General features: G+C 40.7%; 1 protein-coding gene across 4 annotated transcripts in view; it reads left to right on the top strand.

Annotated features, from left to right (window-relative positions):
* The window catches only part of MARCHF5 (membrane associated ring-CH-type finger 5), a 74,814-nt gene that overhangs the window by 22,556 nt on the left and 33,709 nt on the right, over positions 1–18,549 (top strand). For 2 of the 4 annotated variants that reach the window (XM_073353913.2, XM_073353914.2), the window contains exons 2-3: positions 7,960–8,090; positions 8,205–8,407. In XM_073353913.2, coding sequence (XP_073210014.1) covers positions 8,011–8,090; positions 8,205–8,407 — 283 coding nt within the window. In that variant the 5' untranslated portion in view covers positions 7,960–8,010. The remainder of the gene's footprint in view (positions 1–7,959; positions 8,091–8,204; positions 8,408–18,549) is intronic. The other 2 variants (XM_073353915.1, XM_073353912.1) reach the window with 1 other exon arrangement.

The following is an 18,549-nucleotide window of genomic DNA, read 5'->3' as shown; positions in this document are numbered from 1 at the left end:
AGGAGCTACATGACTACAGCAACATCTTTTGGGGATGGGAGTGGTGGGTCTCGGGCTTTTTGTCTTGCTAGGAAGTAGCAACTACAGGAATAATATAGGAATAAGGTTCTCAGGACCTTCTATCTCCAGAAGACCATGTGTGGTTTCTGTCGTGGCTTGGATGCTCCACTGATTGCTGCTGCCTGCTGGTTTACATTAGAGGATCGCTTTACCAGCAGGACTGCTAGAAATTCCAGTCTCCACTTTTCCATCCTCTGACTTGTAAGAAGGGCAAATAAACTTTTCAGCCTCTGAGGCAGAAACCCCTGAATCTTCTGTCTCAGGAGAACTGGTACTGGTGAAATATGTTTCCAGGACTGAAAGAACCACTGGTACTAGAGACAGAAGAGAGTGATCTCCCTATATATCTGAAAGACAAGAGTAGAAAAACATTTTATTTTTAAGAAGATGATGGGGTAGCTACTGAGCAGCATGTATTGCTGTAATAGTACCTGACAAGAATCTAATATTGAGTGAGGAAATTTTGGAATCCTACCTAGCAACTGTTTATATAAATCCCTTTGTAGTTACTTGCACTAAGTCCTTAGTTCTAATTTTCTTAGATGCTGATACTTCAGGAGATGCTCTGGACTAGAAGATGGAAAAGGCCTTAGGGATTTTCTGATGTGTAGACTCTCAGCCAGGAGCCGCTATTAATGCTGCATTGTTCAAGGAAACTATGGAATGGCTTGCCCAGTTCCACATAGATTTTGCAGTACAGTCAAAGATAACTAAGGAATAGTCCATTTCCTGTATTGCTGTTACAGTCCTTATTGAAGTAGCCTATATCTCTGTTGTATTAGTGGCATGTATAATCAACTCCTTGGTGTCAAGGTTAAATTTTGTTATCACTGTATGAAAGCAAAACAGTTCTGTCGGAATCTTAACTTTTCATTTTAATACTCTTATAGCAATTCTTTCAGACAAACCTGACCCAATTAGTCAATCTGATCCCTACAGCCAGCTCTCTCTCTGTTACGAATAAAATCCAGGTTTTGTTTAAAAACAGAAGCAGGAGTAAAGTGGTTATTCTGACTTTTTCTTCATCTAGCATTTAATAGGAGGGAGATGCCACTTTCCTAACAGTGGTCTATGATAACAGAAGGGTGTTATCTACAATAAATGGTGGTTACTTCATAGAATTTCTTACTCTACTTTCAGGTGATCAGAGAGAAATATTATGAAGAGTGCAGTGTCTTATGAATAGTTAAGTGTTTGATTTGTCTCACTGTGTGGATGGAGTTATCAGCCAAAACTGATAACTCCCTGTTTACCAGCCACCATGTATCAGTGGTTAAGATGTCTGACAGATTTTAATCACACTGATTTTACTTGTTAATAGTGGTCTCCCCACTTCCCTCCAGTCTCTTGTCATCTTGTGGCTTGACTATTGTGGTTTCTTTTACTTGGGGCATTTTTTATCACCTTGTCGCCAGGACCTGCTCTGGGCACAATGGCAACAAGGCTATAAAAATGCCTATAGCATTACTGCTGATGGAGTCTGCAACGGCGGGACACTTCCTTTAAAAAAAAAAAAAAAAAGTGCAGACGCAGCCAAAGTCATACTTCAGAGTTAATTCCCAGTTGAGATGAACAGAAACAATTACCATGTCTGTATCAAGATATCTTTCTTTAGATTGAGGACCACAGCCTTTTCAGTGTGAACCGATGCAGTGCTTATCTTCACAAGCATAAGGGCTAAAAACTGCAAGAGTGCATGTACAGTAGCATGCTTCATAGCCATAATTCACTACCTGTGCAGCTCCACCTGTTTCAATAATGCTGGAAGCTGAAGTGGAGATAGAGCTCAGGCTTAATATGGTTATATAACATGGTGAACAAAATATCTGTGTCCTGCCTCAATTTACAGCTTCCACCATTGCTATTACTGGGGAATTTCACTGGTGATGTATTATAGTTGTGAAATTTGCAAGTGTACAGAAGGGCAAAGACTAAAAAAAGGTGACATAGCAGCCCTTGTCAGAAAATAGCATTGTGAGTTCTTTGTGGTCTCTGTCTACTCCTGCCCATACTTGCTTAGTTTAGAAGTTAAAAAAATTCCATTTTTTTCTAGCTGCCTGCCCTGCACACTTGTCTAGAATCTGAATGTCAAGCTGGGTCCTTTACTTCGCAGGTATTATATCAGTAATATAGATTCTGCAGCCCAAATTCTGCATCTTGTATATTCTGTGCAATCTGTCTTTGGTACGCTTCCATGGGTGTAACTTAGGACATGTCTACACTTACCTCCGGAGCTATCTATCCAGCGGGGGTCGATTTATCGCGTCTAGTGAAGATGAGATAAATCAACCGCCGAGCACTCTCCCATCGACTCCGGTACTCCACCGGAGTGAGAAGCATAGGTGGAGTCGACGGGGGAGTGTCAGCAGTCAACCTACCGCAGTGAAGACATGGTGTTAAGTAGATCTAAGTACGTCAACTTCAGCTACATTATTCATGTAACTGAAGTTGCATAACTTAGATCGATCCCGCCTCCAGGGTAGACCAGGCCTTACGGGCAGAAGTTGGCATGTGGATGACTCCTGAAAGCCCTTAAAGTTCTGGATCCAAAAGCATCTTACAAAATAGGTATGAATAAAGAGAAGAAAATGGGGCAGAGGTGTTAATTAGGTATGGGACAGAAGTAAGATTTGGGTGATTTAACTGCATTTCCATAGCTTCAAATGCTTTTGTTTCTTTTAAAGTTAAGATTAGTCTGACTATCCTTGATTCTAATGACTGGCTTTTAACCACAGTGTTTTAACAGTACTTAATCCTTAAATCACTGACAACTTGTCAGCCTTAACTCCAGCTTAACTAAATTTTTGGTCTGATAAATTCTTAAGATGGAGAGCCTTCGTATTTTGTATGCTTTTTGAAAAATACTATGGAACCTTTAATTTAAGGACAAGCAAAGGGAGCTGGGTATAACCTTTTGAAAGCAAAGTACCTTACTGCAGCAAAAAAGAATCAGCATTGGCTGTGAGTCAAGTCCTTGTGTCAAATTTGAACTTGAAGCTTTCTAGCCCACAATTACAGGTACCACCACTTGAGGCATTTATCAGGCCCTGATTAATTTAATATGGGCATCCAGTTGTGTGGCAAATCAGTGCATGCAGATGCATCCAGGCGTTTTTGTGTAGATACCTAATTTGCATGTATAAGTGTGTGCATAAACTGAAAACAACTCAAAAGAATTAAATCTTTTAAAAAACAATGTTACCCTGTCCTAAAGCTTCGGTTGGGTTGTCATTTTATCCATTTTTTTAAATTTCTAAATCCGTACAAAAGAGGTTTTTCTGATTTACTTGCAGGAATCTGACTTCCCAATTCTGATTCTACCCGAAAAGCAATATGGCCTAGTATGCTAAGTTGGAAGTAGCAGACTATGGCAGGTTGTAATTTTCTCTTTTGAAAATGGAATGACCTGAGCAAAATTTTCATAGGTTGGATTGGTTAATCTGAATAAACACACAGGACAGTGACATGAACCCCGTCTATCCAAACATCTGGATCTAAGCCACAGATGTTATTTATCATTTTAAAGGCTTTACCAGGCATTATTACTTGGGTGCTCAAGCAGCAGTTCAGGATCACATACAAAGATCAGACAAATTGGGTGTGGCATTAAACTATTCTATGTTAAGGTGTATTGTGCATGATCCAAGTAAATGCAGTATAAAGAAATGCAGGGTAGAGACTTACATATTTTAAAGTTATTTCACCTGCAAAAGTGACTTAGATCTGCCTATTTAATTGTTTTGAGGTCAAACTTTGGGAAACTGGCATCTGCTTATAATTTTCTTGCATTAATACATTGATTTTTGATTCTCTACAGTGATAAATAATCTGTGGCCCTTTAGAGCACAAATAGCTGCACGTTTAGGAACTGCTGACTATTATAAATCCTGTTCTTTTTTGCTTTGAGCAATGATACCCTTATGATCTTGGGGTAATTGCTGTGTGGAACATTTGATAAATGAATTCTGTTCAGCTGCAGAACTGACAGCAGTGACTGATATAGCTAAGGTGCATTAGTGGTTTAATTTTAGCTTGGTTGGAATATAGAAGTAGCAAATTCATTCACTGTTTTTAAAATACTACTTTATATATGTGATTTTCTTATTGAACTGAAAGTATCTCTTTTTTGCACTATACATTTTCAGTACTTTGCTTGGTATTTTGGAGGCAAAAGTGTAATACCTCAAGTTCTTTCCTCACACTAATAAAACATTGTTAGTATAATTCAATCATTTTTAGTAGAGAATGGTTCTTTTTAAGTTAAAAGTTTTAGTTGGCAAATACAAATAGTACAATCTAAATGTCTAAAATAGTGTGTGGAAGGAAATTTATTAGAGGTGGCACAGGTAGCAACACCTATAGTTAAGTTAGCCCAATATTTTCCCTTAAAAGATGCTGTTTTTCATTAATTATAACTTTGCCAAAGTTAAACAGTTTGAGCTGAAATTTCTTATTATGGGTATCTGCCTCAGACTAGTTTTTAATCTAAAATGGTTCAGCCATTTGAGAATAAGATTAAGGAAAAATTATATATCTGCTTATTTTAAAAACAAAAGCCTTATATCCATCTAAGTGCTTTGGAGCATAGGATTGCCTTGCTCAGGGATGTACTTTTTGCTGTCCCAGTGGAGGAGAAAACTGAAAAATTGTCCAGGTTATGACTGAGCCTCAGAAAAATCTCAGTTCATACATGCAGCATGGAGACTTGTTAGTTTGGTAGCTAAATTATTTTATGGTTCCATCTGTATTAAGCATGCTTCAATACTACAGAGCTCTTGCATCCCATAAAAGTGACACGTGCACCTACCTCACAGATTGCAGAGTCTGAGTAGGAGTTTCCCTGCAATTGCTCCTCCCAGCTAACAAGGGCAGCTGTGGTACCAGAACTGAGCTCAGGGAGACTTTATCCTTTGCTCTCAATACTTTCCCTGCATCTAAAAATCGATGTGTTTTTTGTTTTTTTAAAAGAGAAATTGAATTTTTATTTTGTTCAGATTATACGCTTTTCTGTTTAAACCTGTTTAAAATGAAATCTGAGTTTAATATAAAATGTTACGGCCTACACATAATTTCTTAAAACGTTTAAATGATTTTTTTTTAAAAGGGCCAATCCATAAGTCTATATGAAAAACTTTGTGTTAAAGGCTGCTTTTCTGTATAAAGAAATAATCGGGGAGGGGGAAAGAGAAATCTAACTTTTGAGGTCAAGTTTTATAGATATGGCACAATAGGTCACATACTGTATTAAGGGCATGATCCTGTGGGGGATCTAGGGGCTGTGCTAGTGGGTGCAAGAGACTGGCAAAGTTATCAGAAGCATTGGGAGCTGGCTTCTGAGTCTAAGAGGACACCATCATGTATCTGACCAGGATCATCCACTGAGCCCACCTGGATGGTCTCATATTCCTATTTTATAGTTTCTCCCTACTTGAGCTCTGATGGGCTCAGTTCTCAAATTTTGAATATTTGACTCTACCCAGCATGGAAACTTACTGTCTAGCTCCTGTATCCAAAACATTTAAGGTTGTTTTGTTATTAAAAATAATATTTATATGCCGTTTTGTGTGTGTGTTTAAATTCCAGTTACCATCCTAATGCAGCTTGACACAAATTCTGAGCAAAAAGTTAATTAATTTGTGAATTAGCCATATATCATTCACCATTTTCTAACATACTAAAAATTTACAATTAATAATCAGAAAATGTTAAGCTCTATAAATTGCTTAAATAAATGTATTTTGTTATAGTATACCCTAGTTAGCAAAAACATGTATCATATCTAGTGTAAAGGCTCTATTTAATTGTAATTCACCATGTTTTAATAGTTCTATCAAGCACTGAGAATGTACCTTTCTTTAGAAAATAACTGAAGTACAAATGAAAAATTTATTTCATATCGATTTAAATCAAGACTTTCTTCTTAATGATTTTAATCAAACCAGCCTTTAGCACAGAGGGGAAGGAGGAAGCTCCCTGACTCCAGTGCAGAAGGGTGAGGAATGGGGTGAGGTGAGGGTTAGGAGCATGAGCCAGGAGAGGCGGACAGGGATGGAAGATTGGGGTAGGAATAATAACAAGGGGGGTTGGAAAAAGAGGCAGGAGCTGGAAGGGGAAGGTTGTACAGGAACAGTCCATAATAAGTAGAAAACACTCTTACAGAACCAAGAACTGAACCCATTAGTCATGAGTCAACCAATGTTCCTTTGCTGTCTAGCAAATAGCTGTGAAACTCATTGGCAGTGTATCTCCATTCTTCTCTAGTGACAGTTGTGCACATAAGAAGCCTTTTACTGCTGCTGTTTACTCAAGTAGTAGAGGACTTTACTGTGGATCTAAAGATCCCAGCCTTGCCATGACCTATATTGGGGGTTAATATGGTATCACATGATGAATTTTTTTGTTGTTGTTGTTTAAGCTTAAACACATGATCAAGACTGGTTTTTCCCCCTACAAAATCCCTGCCTCATTCAGCACACAAGGCAAGTAATTATAGCAATAAAAATGTAGTTACAGTAAAAGTCAGTAAACAGCTGAATAAAATTAACGTGTTTTAAACAGTTTAAAGGGACACTAGTTAATTATACTTTATAAAGCAGTTTAATAATTTAAGATGTTAAAATCCTAACGTGTTAAAATTAACTTATTTTTCACTGCTCATTAACTAGTGTTTACCTTTTGGTATTCCATTCAGCTGCTTAGAAAATATAAACTATTTACTTTTTCCTTTCTGGTTCTTGGGCACTCAGTATTTGAGTGCTAAACATAGCAGAAGGATGTTTAAATTAAACAATCTGCAGTAAAACGTTTCCTGAAAACTCTTACGTTCAACAGTAAGTATTTAACAAAATTTCTTTTTCAAAATCTAATTTTGGAGCTTATGTTTTGAGGACACAATGGAAGTCTCAAATTACACAATGATAGTGCTTCTTAAAAGCTAGATAATGGGGGCATAATTTTAATGAGGCCACTGAAAGATTTTCGACTTTTGTTGCAATTATTTCTTAATAGTAAACTTCTACATAGCGAACAAGCAAGTAATTACTCATGGAATCTGAAATATTTGTAGACTCTACCTTTAAAATTAATTTAATATATGAAATCAGGCAGCAAAAGTTAGTTCAGTGTGAAACAAATCATGAAGTCGTTAATTTTGAAGTTTTATAAACACTTTAAGCCAGAACCATATTTCATATTCTTTTGAAAACTATATCCCAGGTGCCTAGAGACAAAGTGCATTAGTGGTTAGAACAAGGGCTGGAACTTGTTCTCTTCCTTCCTATGCAGGTCTCATAACCTCTCCATGCCTTAATTTTGCCTAACTGTAAATAACCCACCCTTTGTAAAATAATTTGAGATACTTTGAGAAGTGCTATGTAAGTGCCAAGTATTGATACTATATCCAGATAGCACTTACAGCATTGTGATTATTTTTGTAACTAAAGTGTTTTGTTGGTGATTTCGTAACATTTTGGTGATAGACAAGTGGGAAACTGTCATACTCGGATTCCTCAACTCTTCTCCTTGTTGGATGTTTAATACCAATATGATGCATTACAGCACTTTTGTGTTAGCCTTCATCACAAACACAGTGGTTTAGAGTTTGTTTTGCAAGGACTGTACTGTTGGCATAGCTGTCTGTTTTTTTATTAAAGCAGACAGCAAAGCATGTGTTTTGCAGTGGTTATGAGGTGGGTAAAGGCATGTATAATACATTAAGAACATGTACTTTGCAAATATCTGTCAAGTGATTCAGATTTTGAGTTTACAACTTTGACATAGACTAATTGCTCATTTATCAAACTGAATTAATAGTGCTTAAGTATTCCCAAATATTTTAAAACTAATATTTTGCTGACAGAAACATTATTGCATTATTAATGGGAAAACTTTGCTCTCCAGAGGAAGTATTGGTGTTCTTGGTGATTCAAGGAGTGACAAGTTGCGTTATTAATGGGAAAAGTTTGCTCTCCAGAGGAAGTATTGGTGTTCTTGGTGATTCAAGGAGTGACAAGTGTAATTGCCCTCTCCAGGTTCAAGTTTTTTTCTTTTTCTTTTTTTAACTGCTTTACATGTAAAAATATTATCTTTAAGTGTTGTTTGCATACATTGCTACTTTTGTCTGATACGTGTTTGTTTAATTACAGAAGTTGCTGGGTGTGTTTTGCCACTGATGAAGATGATCGAACAGCGGAGTGGGTGAGACCTTGCAGGTGTAGAGGCTCTACAAAATGGGTTCACCAGACTTGTCTACAGCGTTGGGTAGATGAAAAACAGAGAGGAAACAGTACAGCTCGAGTTGCATGTCCTCAGTGCAATGCAGAATACTTAATAGTATTTCCAAAGCTAGGTAAGAGATGTGCAGTTAAATTCAAATACAGTGTAACTGTTTCAATATTCATACTTTACTTATTTTATGCAAAACTTCCAGTATCTAACTTCTGTTTGGCATGTAAACTTCTGTGTTGTGAAACACACCTGGACTTGTTAACTCATCATTTAAGTTGTTGGTGCTCTTTGGAAAACTGATGCAGAAATTTGCAAGTAATGCATCTGTCCTGGTTCAGTTCACTGCATCCTGAAAACTTTGGACAGCTTCTGCCCTGTAGATATGCTGAGACCAATAGCTCGCTATAATCATGCCCAAGAATCCTTTGTCAGCCTATAGAGGAGACTGCGTTAGTCAGCTGAGGGGCAGAAAAGGGAGCCTGCCTGCAGATTTGTAACAATGTCCCTAATGTTACCTGAAAGTATTTTTATATTTAATTTGTAAAGGACACAGTGAACGCTGCTCTGTACTCAAGAGACGACGGTATTGTAGTTGTGTTATGAGTATTCAAAAAAAGAAAAGGGGAGTGGGTACTGTTCCAAGCTCCATCCACAAGTTGCCAAAATTACTCCTGAGAGGATTCTGCACCTAAAAATTCTGTGCCAAAAAATTAAAAATTTTTGTACATTTTATTTGTCAGATAAATGTGGAAGCTCCAGCATGGCAGTGGGAAGCACAGGCCACTGGCTGCACAGAGGTGGGAGATCACTGTGCTGCTTCCTGCCCCCCCGCCGCCCCACCCCAGACACAGACTCAGCGGTGAGGCTGCACCCAAACCTGACACAGCGCAAGGACCGGGCCTGCCCCAGAAACACCCCAGTGCCCTGCCCCTCCGTGTCACGTGCACTCGGTGTCGGCAGACAGGCTCAGCAAGGCAGGATCCAAGTGCAGGGTGTGGGGGGGTCCAGGAGTAGGTTGAGAGGGTTCTGTGTGGGGCAGTCTAGGTGCGGGGGCTCAGTGGGGGATCTGGGTGAGGGGGGGATCTTGATGCATAGGGGCTTGTTGGGGGGTTCTGGGTGCAACAGTAATTGAACTCTGCAGGGGGGTCCAGGTGAAGGTGGATGGGGCTTAGCGGGGGTGGGGGTCCAGATGCTGGGGAATGGGGCTCAGTGGGGTGGGGATCCAGGTGCAGCTGGTTGGGGCTCAGTAGGGTGGGGATCCGGGTGTGGGAGGGTCTGGGTATGAGGGGGTCTGGATACACATGGGTTGGGTGGATGGGGGAGCATCTGTCTGTACAGAGATCACTCCCCCTGCAGCTGAGGAGCCACGGATGCAGAAAGTGTGAGGGCAGGGGGGAGTTTGCAGAGCTTCTCACAGTGGGGGGAGAAATCTGGGGGTGGTCTGATGTGGCCCCAGATGCCATGCAGGGGAAGAGGAAGTCCAGTCCTCCCTAGCCAAGATGGGATTAGCAGCTGCACCCAGTCACGGTAGGAGCCACCAGCTGGGTCTTACCCAGTCCCACCTCCTGCCCCACAATGATTTACCTCTCTGCTGGCTGCCTTGGGCACCCAAAACATACTGCTGGGGAGGGTCACGTGACTGCTCTTGTGGCTTCCGTTTGCTTCCCCATCAGAAAATCATTTTTCTGCAGGGAAACAAATCCGTGGGGGACATAAATTCTACGCATGTACAGTGGCGCAGAATTCCCCCAGGAGTACAAAATGCTGCTCACAATAGATTGTTACCTTCTGTGCGGCTACAGTATCTACCTGGTCTCTATTAGGCTCCTTCTTGATTGCAGATGAGGGGAAATACAAGTGTGGTATGTCTAAACTCCACTAACTTGTGGCACAAAAAGGAGATGTCATTAAATTGTGCAGTTCTTCGATCCTCCTCCTCCTCCTTCCTTACATGAAAGATGAAACAGTCATCAGTATTGGCATTTAAATTGTCACTGGGTATCTAAGTTAACACTTCACTAAGATAAATGGGGTAGTTTGCACCTCAGTGCTTTTTGTTCCAGACTCTCTCTAGACTCATGTCTGCATCAGTTCCTCTGTTCGCATTTTTGATATTTTTTTCACAACCGTGACGGCTAGAGACTTAATTTCTGTTCAAAAATCAGTATTGCTAACACTTATGAATTAATCATGAATCCCAGTATTGTGGTGCCTGCAAGGGGATTTGTTGCGAAGACATGAGGGGCAAATCCGTTCCCCACGATTCTTGGGTCTGGATGCATGGGCAGAGCTCTGTACAGGAGCCTGTGGGAGTCTACACTGCCAAGAAAATCCCACAGCACAAAATATCAGAGCCTTGATCAACTCACTTGGGCTCGTGAGTGTCTGGCTGTGGCTAAAAATAACAGTGTAGATGTTTTGGGTTCGGGTTTGGGCTGGAGGCTGGGCTCTGAAACCTGGTGAACAACTACACTACTATTTTTAACTCTGCAAGCCTGAATCAGTTGACCTGGGTTCTGAGACCCTGCGCTGAAGCTCTTTTATTTGCAGTGTAGACATACCCTGTGTAGCTGAGAACTTGGATTTGACCTTGCCACTTAGGGCTACTCCCTTCATGCAGGGATTAGCCTTATCTCAGCAGTAGCGGAGAGAGAGGGTCCTGGGGCAGAGGGAGTCAAGGGAGAGGTGGAGTCAGAGAAAAGTTGCTGCTGGGTCCAGGACACCAGAACCAACAACAACACTTCCCTGACTCCCTCTGGAGTTCTCCTCTGCCCAGAACCCAACAGCTGCTCATTCCGGAGGAGCTGGGGAAGCCCTGCAGCTGCAGTGCTAGGCAGAGGAGAAGCCCCAGGGTAACATAAGGGAAGGATAATTAAAATACAAATTATTTTTAGCTATTTGAATACTTGAGATTTTTTTAAAAAACTAAATTGTATTGCAATATGATGATATGTACGTAGCTGGTCAAAACTATGCAAAAAAGTAGAATGGCCTATGTTTGACGCACTTTGAATATGAGAATTGATTTAAAAAAAATTAAGGATTATAAATAATTACTGCATGTCTCAGATGGATTACAGAAATCCAATACCCGGAAATGACGTCTTCAGCACTTTGGAAACTCCAGCTAGTACAGAACACTGCACCGCATCGTCTCAGCAACACAGGCTACCGCGAACACATCAAACCTGACCTCCATTGGCTTCTCATAGGATTTCTAATCGAGTTAAAGGTCTCGGACCTTACTGTCAAAGTTCACCATAGCATTGGCTCAGGATACCTAAGAGACAGCCTCAAGCTCCAAGATGAAGACGGTGGTGGATAACTACGCTCCTGTGGCACAATGGAACTCTCATTAATAGGATTAAAGCTTGTCTAATAGGGAAACAGAACCTTATCCAGGAGTGGTTTGAGACTATGAAATGAACTCCCCCAAGAACTGAAGACCGTCACTACTCTTGCTGTTTTCTACTCCAAGTGCAAGGCACGTTTCTTTAACATTGTCTTCTGTAACAAACACCTAGAAACAGGTATAGTTTGTTTAAAAAACCCCACAAAAACCAAACCCTATCAAGACACCTCACTGCACATGCTTGTCCCCTGGGAGAGGATGAGAAAACAAATACCACATGACAGATGTGTAGCCATGTTGCTCAATGCACTACTGGAAGGCACTCAGATATTATGGCTATGTGTGGTATAAGATCCTATGTGGAATACAATAGGGTTACAGAAAGCTCTGCTTGGGTTAGGGTTTTTGCAGTTACCAAAAGTGGTTGATATTGTAAAGACATTCTTTCATGTAAAGATATTTGAGGCTCACACAAAGATTTATTGAATAATAATTGGAAAACTTGATACACAGAGTACTTTGTGCTTCCTGGATGTTCATTGTTAAATTTCTAGCTCCATTTTGTAGTCCTCCTGCAGGAGGAGAATATGGAGGAAAGGTGGAAAACTGGGAGAGGAGAGAGTCAAGACAGTAGGAAATGGATGGTAGTGCCCCTGTCTGAAGGAGGAGAGAGTAAGTGGAGCATCCAGGAAGAAGTGCACATTTGTGTGCATTAAAGGTTGACTTTTCAACATGAAATTAATCGCACATATACACTGGCAGAGGCATCCAAGGGAATTAGTCAAGACACTATTAAAAAAAATCAACTCAAATTTTAACAAAAATCTCATGACTTTCAGGGAACTGACTCTCTTAATATTTGGTCTCTTGAGGTTGGCAGTACTGATAAATGAAGGCTAAGATTCAAAATAGTAGCTTCAGAGAAATGTTGGTATGGTATATGGGCATGTACTAACTCTTTCAGAACCATGACTGTGGTCACTAAAGTAATGTAGAATCATTTGGACACTTAGTTACATGCCTGAATAAATTAAGGAGTTCTGCATGCAGCAGGTAAGAGTAGTTTTATTACAGGCATATTGCAGATTTTAAGATTCCCTGAATTATCCTAGTAGCCAGACATAGAGCATCATCCTGTTGCAGCACATCTAGTTTTAAGCTTTTTCCTTAACTTTTATATCTATAAGTTGAATGTTTCTCTTTAGCTGGCTTTTGGGCTATTCATTATTTGTTATTTATGTAGCATCAGAGGTAATAAATAGTGCGTTACTAGAGGAAAATATAGTTCCTGCCCCAAGAAGCTTAAAACAAGTTTGAGTATGACAAAAAAGGATGCAGGGAAAGATGTTAGGAAGGGAAGGAGGGAGGAATACACAAAGAAAAATTGTGTGGTTACTTTTTTGGCACATTATGCTAACCATCTACATTAAATTTTACAAGGGCAGCTATTCTGCACAGAGGTGAGGATCATAGTTCACTACTAAATTTAAGGCAAACTTGTAAAGACTTTCAGCTCCATTTTTAAAGTGCCACTTGTCACCTTGGTCCAGTACAAAAACTGGGAGTGTCTTATATTGTAAGCTCTTTAGAGGAGGGTTTTGTCTTATCTGTTTATACAATGCCTTGTACAATAGGGTCCCAGTTATGTTTGGGCAATTGTATGTTGCAATAATACAGGTCTTTAATAAGGAAGGTAGATCTGGTATGCGAAGAGTTGTCTGATAAAAGTTGTACCTGAGAAGGAAGACAGAGCAGTGTGCTAAATTGAATTCAGTTGTACAAATACCCTGTTAATACAAAATTCTTCATATGAGAAGAAACATTTGGCTCCAAGAATGGGAGAGGAGGATCTTTTTCTCTGGATAAAAAGGAGCCTCAGGTTGATGTAAGTCAACAGCATTCTGATAAAGAATGACATTGTATGCTAGCATTTTGCGTTAGGGTTTTGAATAAACTCTGCTTTTGATATTTGAAGTTAGTTTAAAATATTGACTATCTTTCATGGGATAGTGAAGTAGTGATTAAGACTGCATCTACATTTTATCTTTGCAAGGGAGGGGAAATCAAAACTCTAGAGCATTGTCCAGGTGTGCTTTTCCCTATCTAATTACATTTTTACCTTGCATTCTTTCCTGATTTTTCTTTATCTATTTTATTTGTAAAACCCACAGCTTGCTGCTGAAAAAATCAATCTAAAGGACTTGTATGGCGCTCATCACCTCAGTATCTGAGCACCTGAATCTAATGTGTTTATCCTCAGAACACTCCCGTTCCCATTTTACAGATGGGGTGCTGAGGCAGAGAGAGTGTAATTCACTTGCATAATGTCACATGGGAAGTCTGTGGCAGAGCAGGGAATTGAACACAAGTCTCCCAAACCTCAGACCAGCACCTTAACTGTCAGACTGTTGTTCTCACCACTATAGCCCTTATTACTGACAGCCCTAGAAGGCAGTCAAGGTCACATCAGGTAAGAGTTAGAAGAGAACCTGTCTTCAAAGGATCTCACCAGCAGCATTTTCTTATGCAGCAGTACCTATCTTTTTGGAGGTATTGCTGGTGGTGATCTCCAGGAGGCATCAGGGTTGTCTGACGGAGGGAAAGACAACCGACCGAGCTCCCCCATGCGCCACAGTTAAAAGTTCTGTACATCAAGAACTCAACTCCTCCATGCTACTGGAAAATATTGCTCCAGAAAGCATTCACCAAAGCATTAACTATGAAAGCTAACTATTTGTTCTCTCAAAATTATGATTGGCAATAAAAATCAGAGTTTCAGAGTTAAGTGGAATCCACAAATATTTCTCAGAAAGAAAAGAAGTACTTGTGGCACCTTAGAGACTAACAAATTTATTTGAGCATAAGCTTTCGTGAGCTACAGCTCGCTTCATCGGATGCATTCAGTGGAAAATACAGTGGGGAGATTTATATACATAGAGAACATGAAACAATGGGTGTTACCATACACACTGTAACCAGAGTGATCACTTAAGGTGAGCTATTACCAGCAGGAGAGCGGGGGGGTAGGGGGGGACCTTTTGTAGTGATCATCAAGGTGGGCCATTTCCAGCAGTTGACAAGAACGTCTGAGGAACAGCGGGGGGTGGGGGATAAACATGGGTAAATAGTTTTACTTTGTGTAATGACCCATCCACTCCCAGTCTCTATTCAAGCCCAAGTTAATTGTATCCAGTTTGCAAATTAATTCCAATTCAGCAGTCTCTCGTTGGAGTCTGTTTCTGAAGTTTTTTTGTTGAAGTATTGCCACTTTTAGGTCTGTAATCGAGTGACCAGAGAGATTGAAGTGTTCTCCAGCTGGTTTTTGAATGTTATAATTCTTGATGTCTGATTTGTGTCCATTTATTCTTTTACATAGAGACTGTCCAGTTTGACCAATGTATATGGCAGAGGGGCATTGCTGGCACATGATGGCATATATCCCATTGGTAGATGTGCAGGTGAACGAGCCGCTGATGTGATTAGGCCCTATGATGGTGTCCCCTGAATAGATATGTGGACACAGTTGGCAACGGGCTTTGTTGTAAGGATAGGTTCCTGGGTTAGTGGTTCTGTTGTGTGGTGTGTGGTTGTTGGTGAGTATTTGCTTCAGGTTGGGGGAGTGTCTGTAAGCAAGGACTGGTCTGTCTCCCAAGATCTGTGAGAGTGATGGGTCATCCTTCAGGATAGGTTGTAGATCCTTGATGATGCGTTGGAGAGGTTTTTAGTTGTGGGCTGAAGGTAATGGCTAGTGGCGTTCTGTTATTTTCTTTGTTGGGCCTGTCCTGTAGTAGGTGACTTCTGGGTACTCTTCTGGCTCTATCAGTCTGTTTCTTCACTTCAGCTGGTGGGTATTGTAGTTGTAAGAATGCTTGATAGAGATCTTGTAGGTGTTTGTCTCTGTCTGAAGGGTTGGAGCAAATGCGGTTGTATCTTAGAACTTGGCAGTAGACAATGGATCGTGTGGTGTGGTCTGGGTGAAAGCTGGAGGCATGTAGGTAGGAATAGCGGTCAGTAGGTTTCCGGTATAGGGTGGTGTTTATGTGACCATTGCTTATTAGCACCGTAGCGTCCAGGCAGTGGATCTCTTGTGTGGACTGGTCCAGGCTGAGGTTGGTGGTGGGATGGAAATTGTTGTAATCATGGTGGAATTCCTCAAGGGCTTCTTTTCCATGGGTCCAGATGATGATGGTGTCATCAGTGTAGTGCAAGTAGAGTAGGGGCATTAGGGGACAAGAGCTGAGGAAGCGTTGTTCTAAGTCAGCCACAAAAATGTTGGCATACTGTGGGGCCATGCGGGTACCCATAGCAGTGCTGCTGATTTGAAGGTATACATTGTCCCCAAATGTGAAATAGTTATGGGTGAGGACAAAGTCACAAAGTTCAGCCACCAGGTTTGCCGTGACATTATCGGGGATACTGTTCCTGACGGCTTGTAGTCCATCTGTGTGTGGAATGTTGGTGTAGAGGGCGTCTGCATCCATAGTGGCCAGGATGGTGTTTTCAGGAAGATCACCAATGGATTGTAGTTTCCTCAGGAAGTCAGTGGTGCCTCGAAGATAGCTTGGAGTGCTGGTAGCGTAGGGCCTGAGGAGGGAGTCTACATAGCCAGACAATCCTGCTGTCAGGGTGCCAATACCTGAGATGATGGGGTGTCCAGGATTTCCAGGTTTATGGATCTTGGGTAGCAGATAGAATACCCAGGTCGGGGTTCCAGGGGTGTGTCTGTGCGGATTCGTTCTTGTGCTTTTTCAGGGAGTTTCTTGAGCAAATGATGTAGTTTCTTTTGGTAACCCTTAGTGGGATCAGAGGGTAATGGCTTGTAGCAAGTGGTGTTGGAGAGCTGCCGAGCAGCCTCTTGTTCATATTCCGACCTATTCATGATGACGACAGCACCTCCTTTGTCAGCCTTTTTGATTATGATGTCAGAATTGTTTCTGAGGCTGTGGATGGCACTGTGTTCTGCATGGCTGAGGTGATGGGGCAAGTGATTTCTGCCTGTAAGTGACAGTGGATGCCTGTTTTATGCAATCCATTTATATATAATATAGATTTTGAAAGTGAACAAAAAATTTGGATGAGATGACTAAATTATGAATGGACATTCTTCTCTGCCATTTTAGATTTTTACAGATGAGATTTTAGAGTTTTGTTTGCGCATAGGGGTAGCTTCCAGCTTATCTTATTGTCTCTCTTATGCCACACCCAAGTCTTATCATCTTAGTCATAGTGCCTCTCAGATTGTGTTCAGTATGTTTGGTCATCTCATGTAATTTAACAACTAGACAACACTGTCCTCTTAGAACCAGGGATAGGCACTGGGGAGCTGCTGGAGGCTTTCACTACTACTTGTAGCTACATATTGCAGCATCAGCTACACATAGCCTGTGCAAGCCACAAGTGTAAACAAGAAACCATCTTACAGCACTGAGTGAGTAGTCAGCCCCAGCTTTCACACAAAGGAAGTGGAACCCAACTGTCCAGGATCTCTGCTGTACTCAGATGTACAGTGGACTGACCTGCAGAATGAGTCTTCAAGTCTCCTGCAATAGGAAAGGCTTTAGTTTGTTCTTTTGCAGTTTTGGTGGGGGGAAATGCACAGACACAGTTACAAACTGGAGAGAGAGGGACCTTCCCAGGCACACGAGGCAGTGAACATGTGGGTATGTTACATATCTTCTACTGTCTCATGTTTTAAAAAGTTGCTTCCTTGTTGGAAATCAGACACTTCAAATGAAGGAGACAGAGGCTATATAAAGAAAAGGAGTACTTGTGGCACCTTAGAGACTAACCAATTTATTTGAGCATAAGCTTTCGTGAGCATACAGTATGCATCCGATGAAGTGAGCTGTAGCTCACGAAAGCTTATGCTCAAATAAATTGGTTAGTCTCTAAGGTGCCACAAGTACTCCTTTTCTTTTTGCGAATACAGACTATCACGGCTGTTACTCAGAGGCTATATAAGCCATTAAACAATACCAAAGCAGAAACCAGAGCTTTGACATGCAAAGAACTGAACATAGCTTGTGGTACCAGGAAGTTTGTTAGAATATGTAGAAACAGTCCTAGTTGCTCACAAATAAAAACAAGCCTAGTAAGTAAAAGATAGCAACAGGCATTGCAACACACTGCTTGACACTCAGCTAGCCAGGTAAGAAAAAACGGAGGGCAGTTGGGGCCACATGTTTCTTGATAGCTGCAGTTCTGTACATTTGGATCCATGAAGGGATTTGCACAAGCCGTATTGGTCATTGTTTTTCTTGATGGTTCCAGGCTCAGCGCAGATGCTTATGTATTCTACAAGTGAGGATATGCCGAGCCAGTTTTCACAGGAGAACAAATACTTATGAACACGTCAGTGAAAGGGTTTAAAAGAAAAGTAATATAAATTTGGGAAAAATAAAATTTAGAAGAGGATCACTTGTTGAAGAACATGGATACCGTAAAGGTAACTTTTCATGCTCCTCTGGACCGCACCTCAGAGGACTGACCTCTTCAGTAATCCATTTTAACTCCATCTGTTGTGTAGTTTGTTTTGCTATTTCTCCTCCTTTTATACCGTCACATGTTTGAAGTCGGTTTCCCAGTATTTGGACCTTCTGTATACTCCATTTATATATCCAAATTAAATGCATGCAGTTGAGCATAGCTGTCAGACACTAACAGTGAATCTATAAGGTCTCACTAGACACTTCATTTCCTTGCTACCAAGTCAATCTGTTAGTGGCACAAATTATAATATACAATATTGCACATAAACATGCACAGCTAAAATACATGATTATATTACCATTAACTATGCAAAGTATTTTTTCAAGTGCTGCATGCAGTACAACTAGTTATAATCTAATAATATTTTAATACCAACAAAATATTTGGTTTCTTTCTTGCAATTTTAAAATCTTAAGTTCACT

Source organism: Lepidochelys kempii, chromosome 7 (assembly GCF_965140285.1).
Source record: "Lepidochelys kempii isolate rLepKem1 chromosome 7, rLepKem1.hap1, whole genome shotgun sequence".
Taxonomy (NCBI): Eukaryota; Metazoa; Chordata; order Testudines; family Cheloniidae; genus Lepidochelys; species Lepidochelys kempii.
This window is presented reverse-complemented; position numbering and strand designations above follow the sequence as displayed.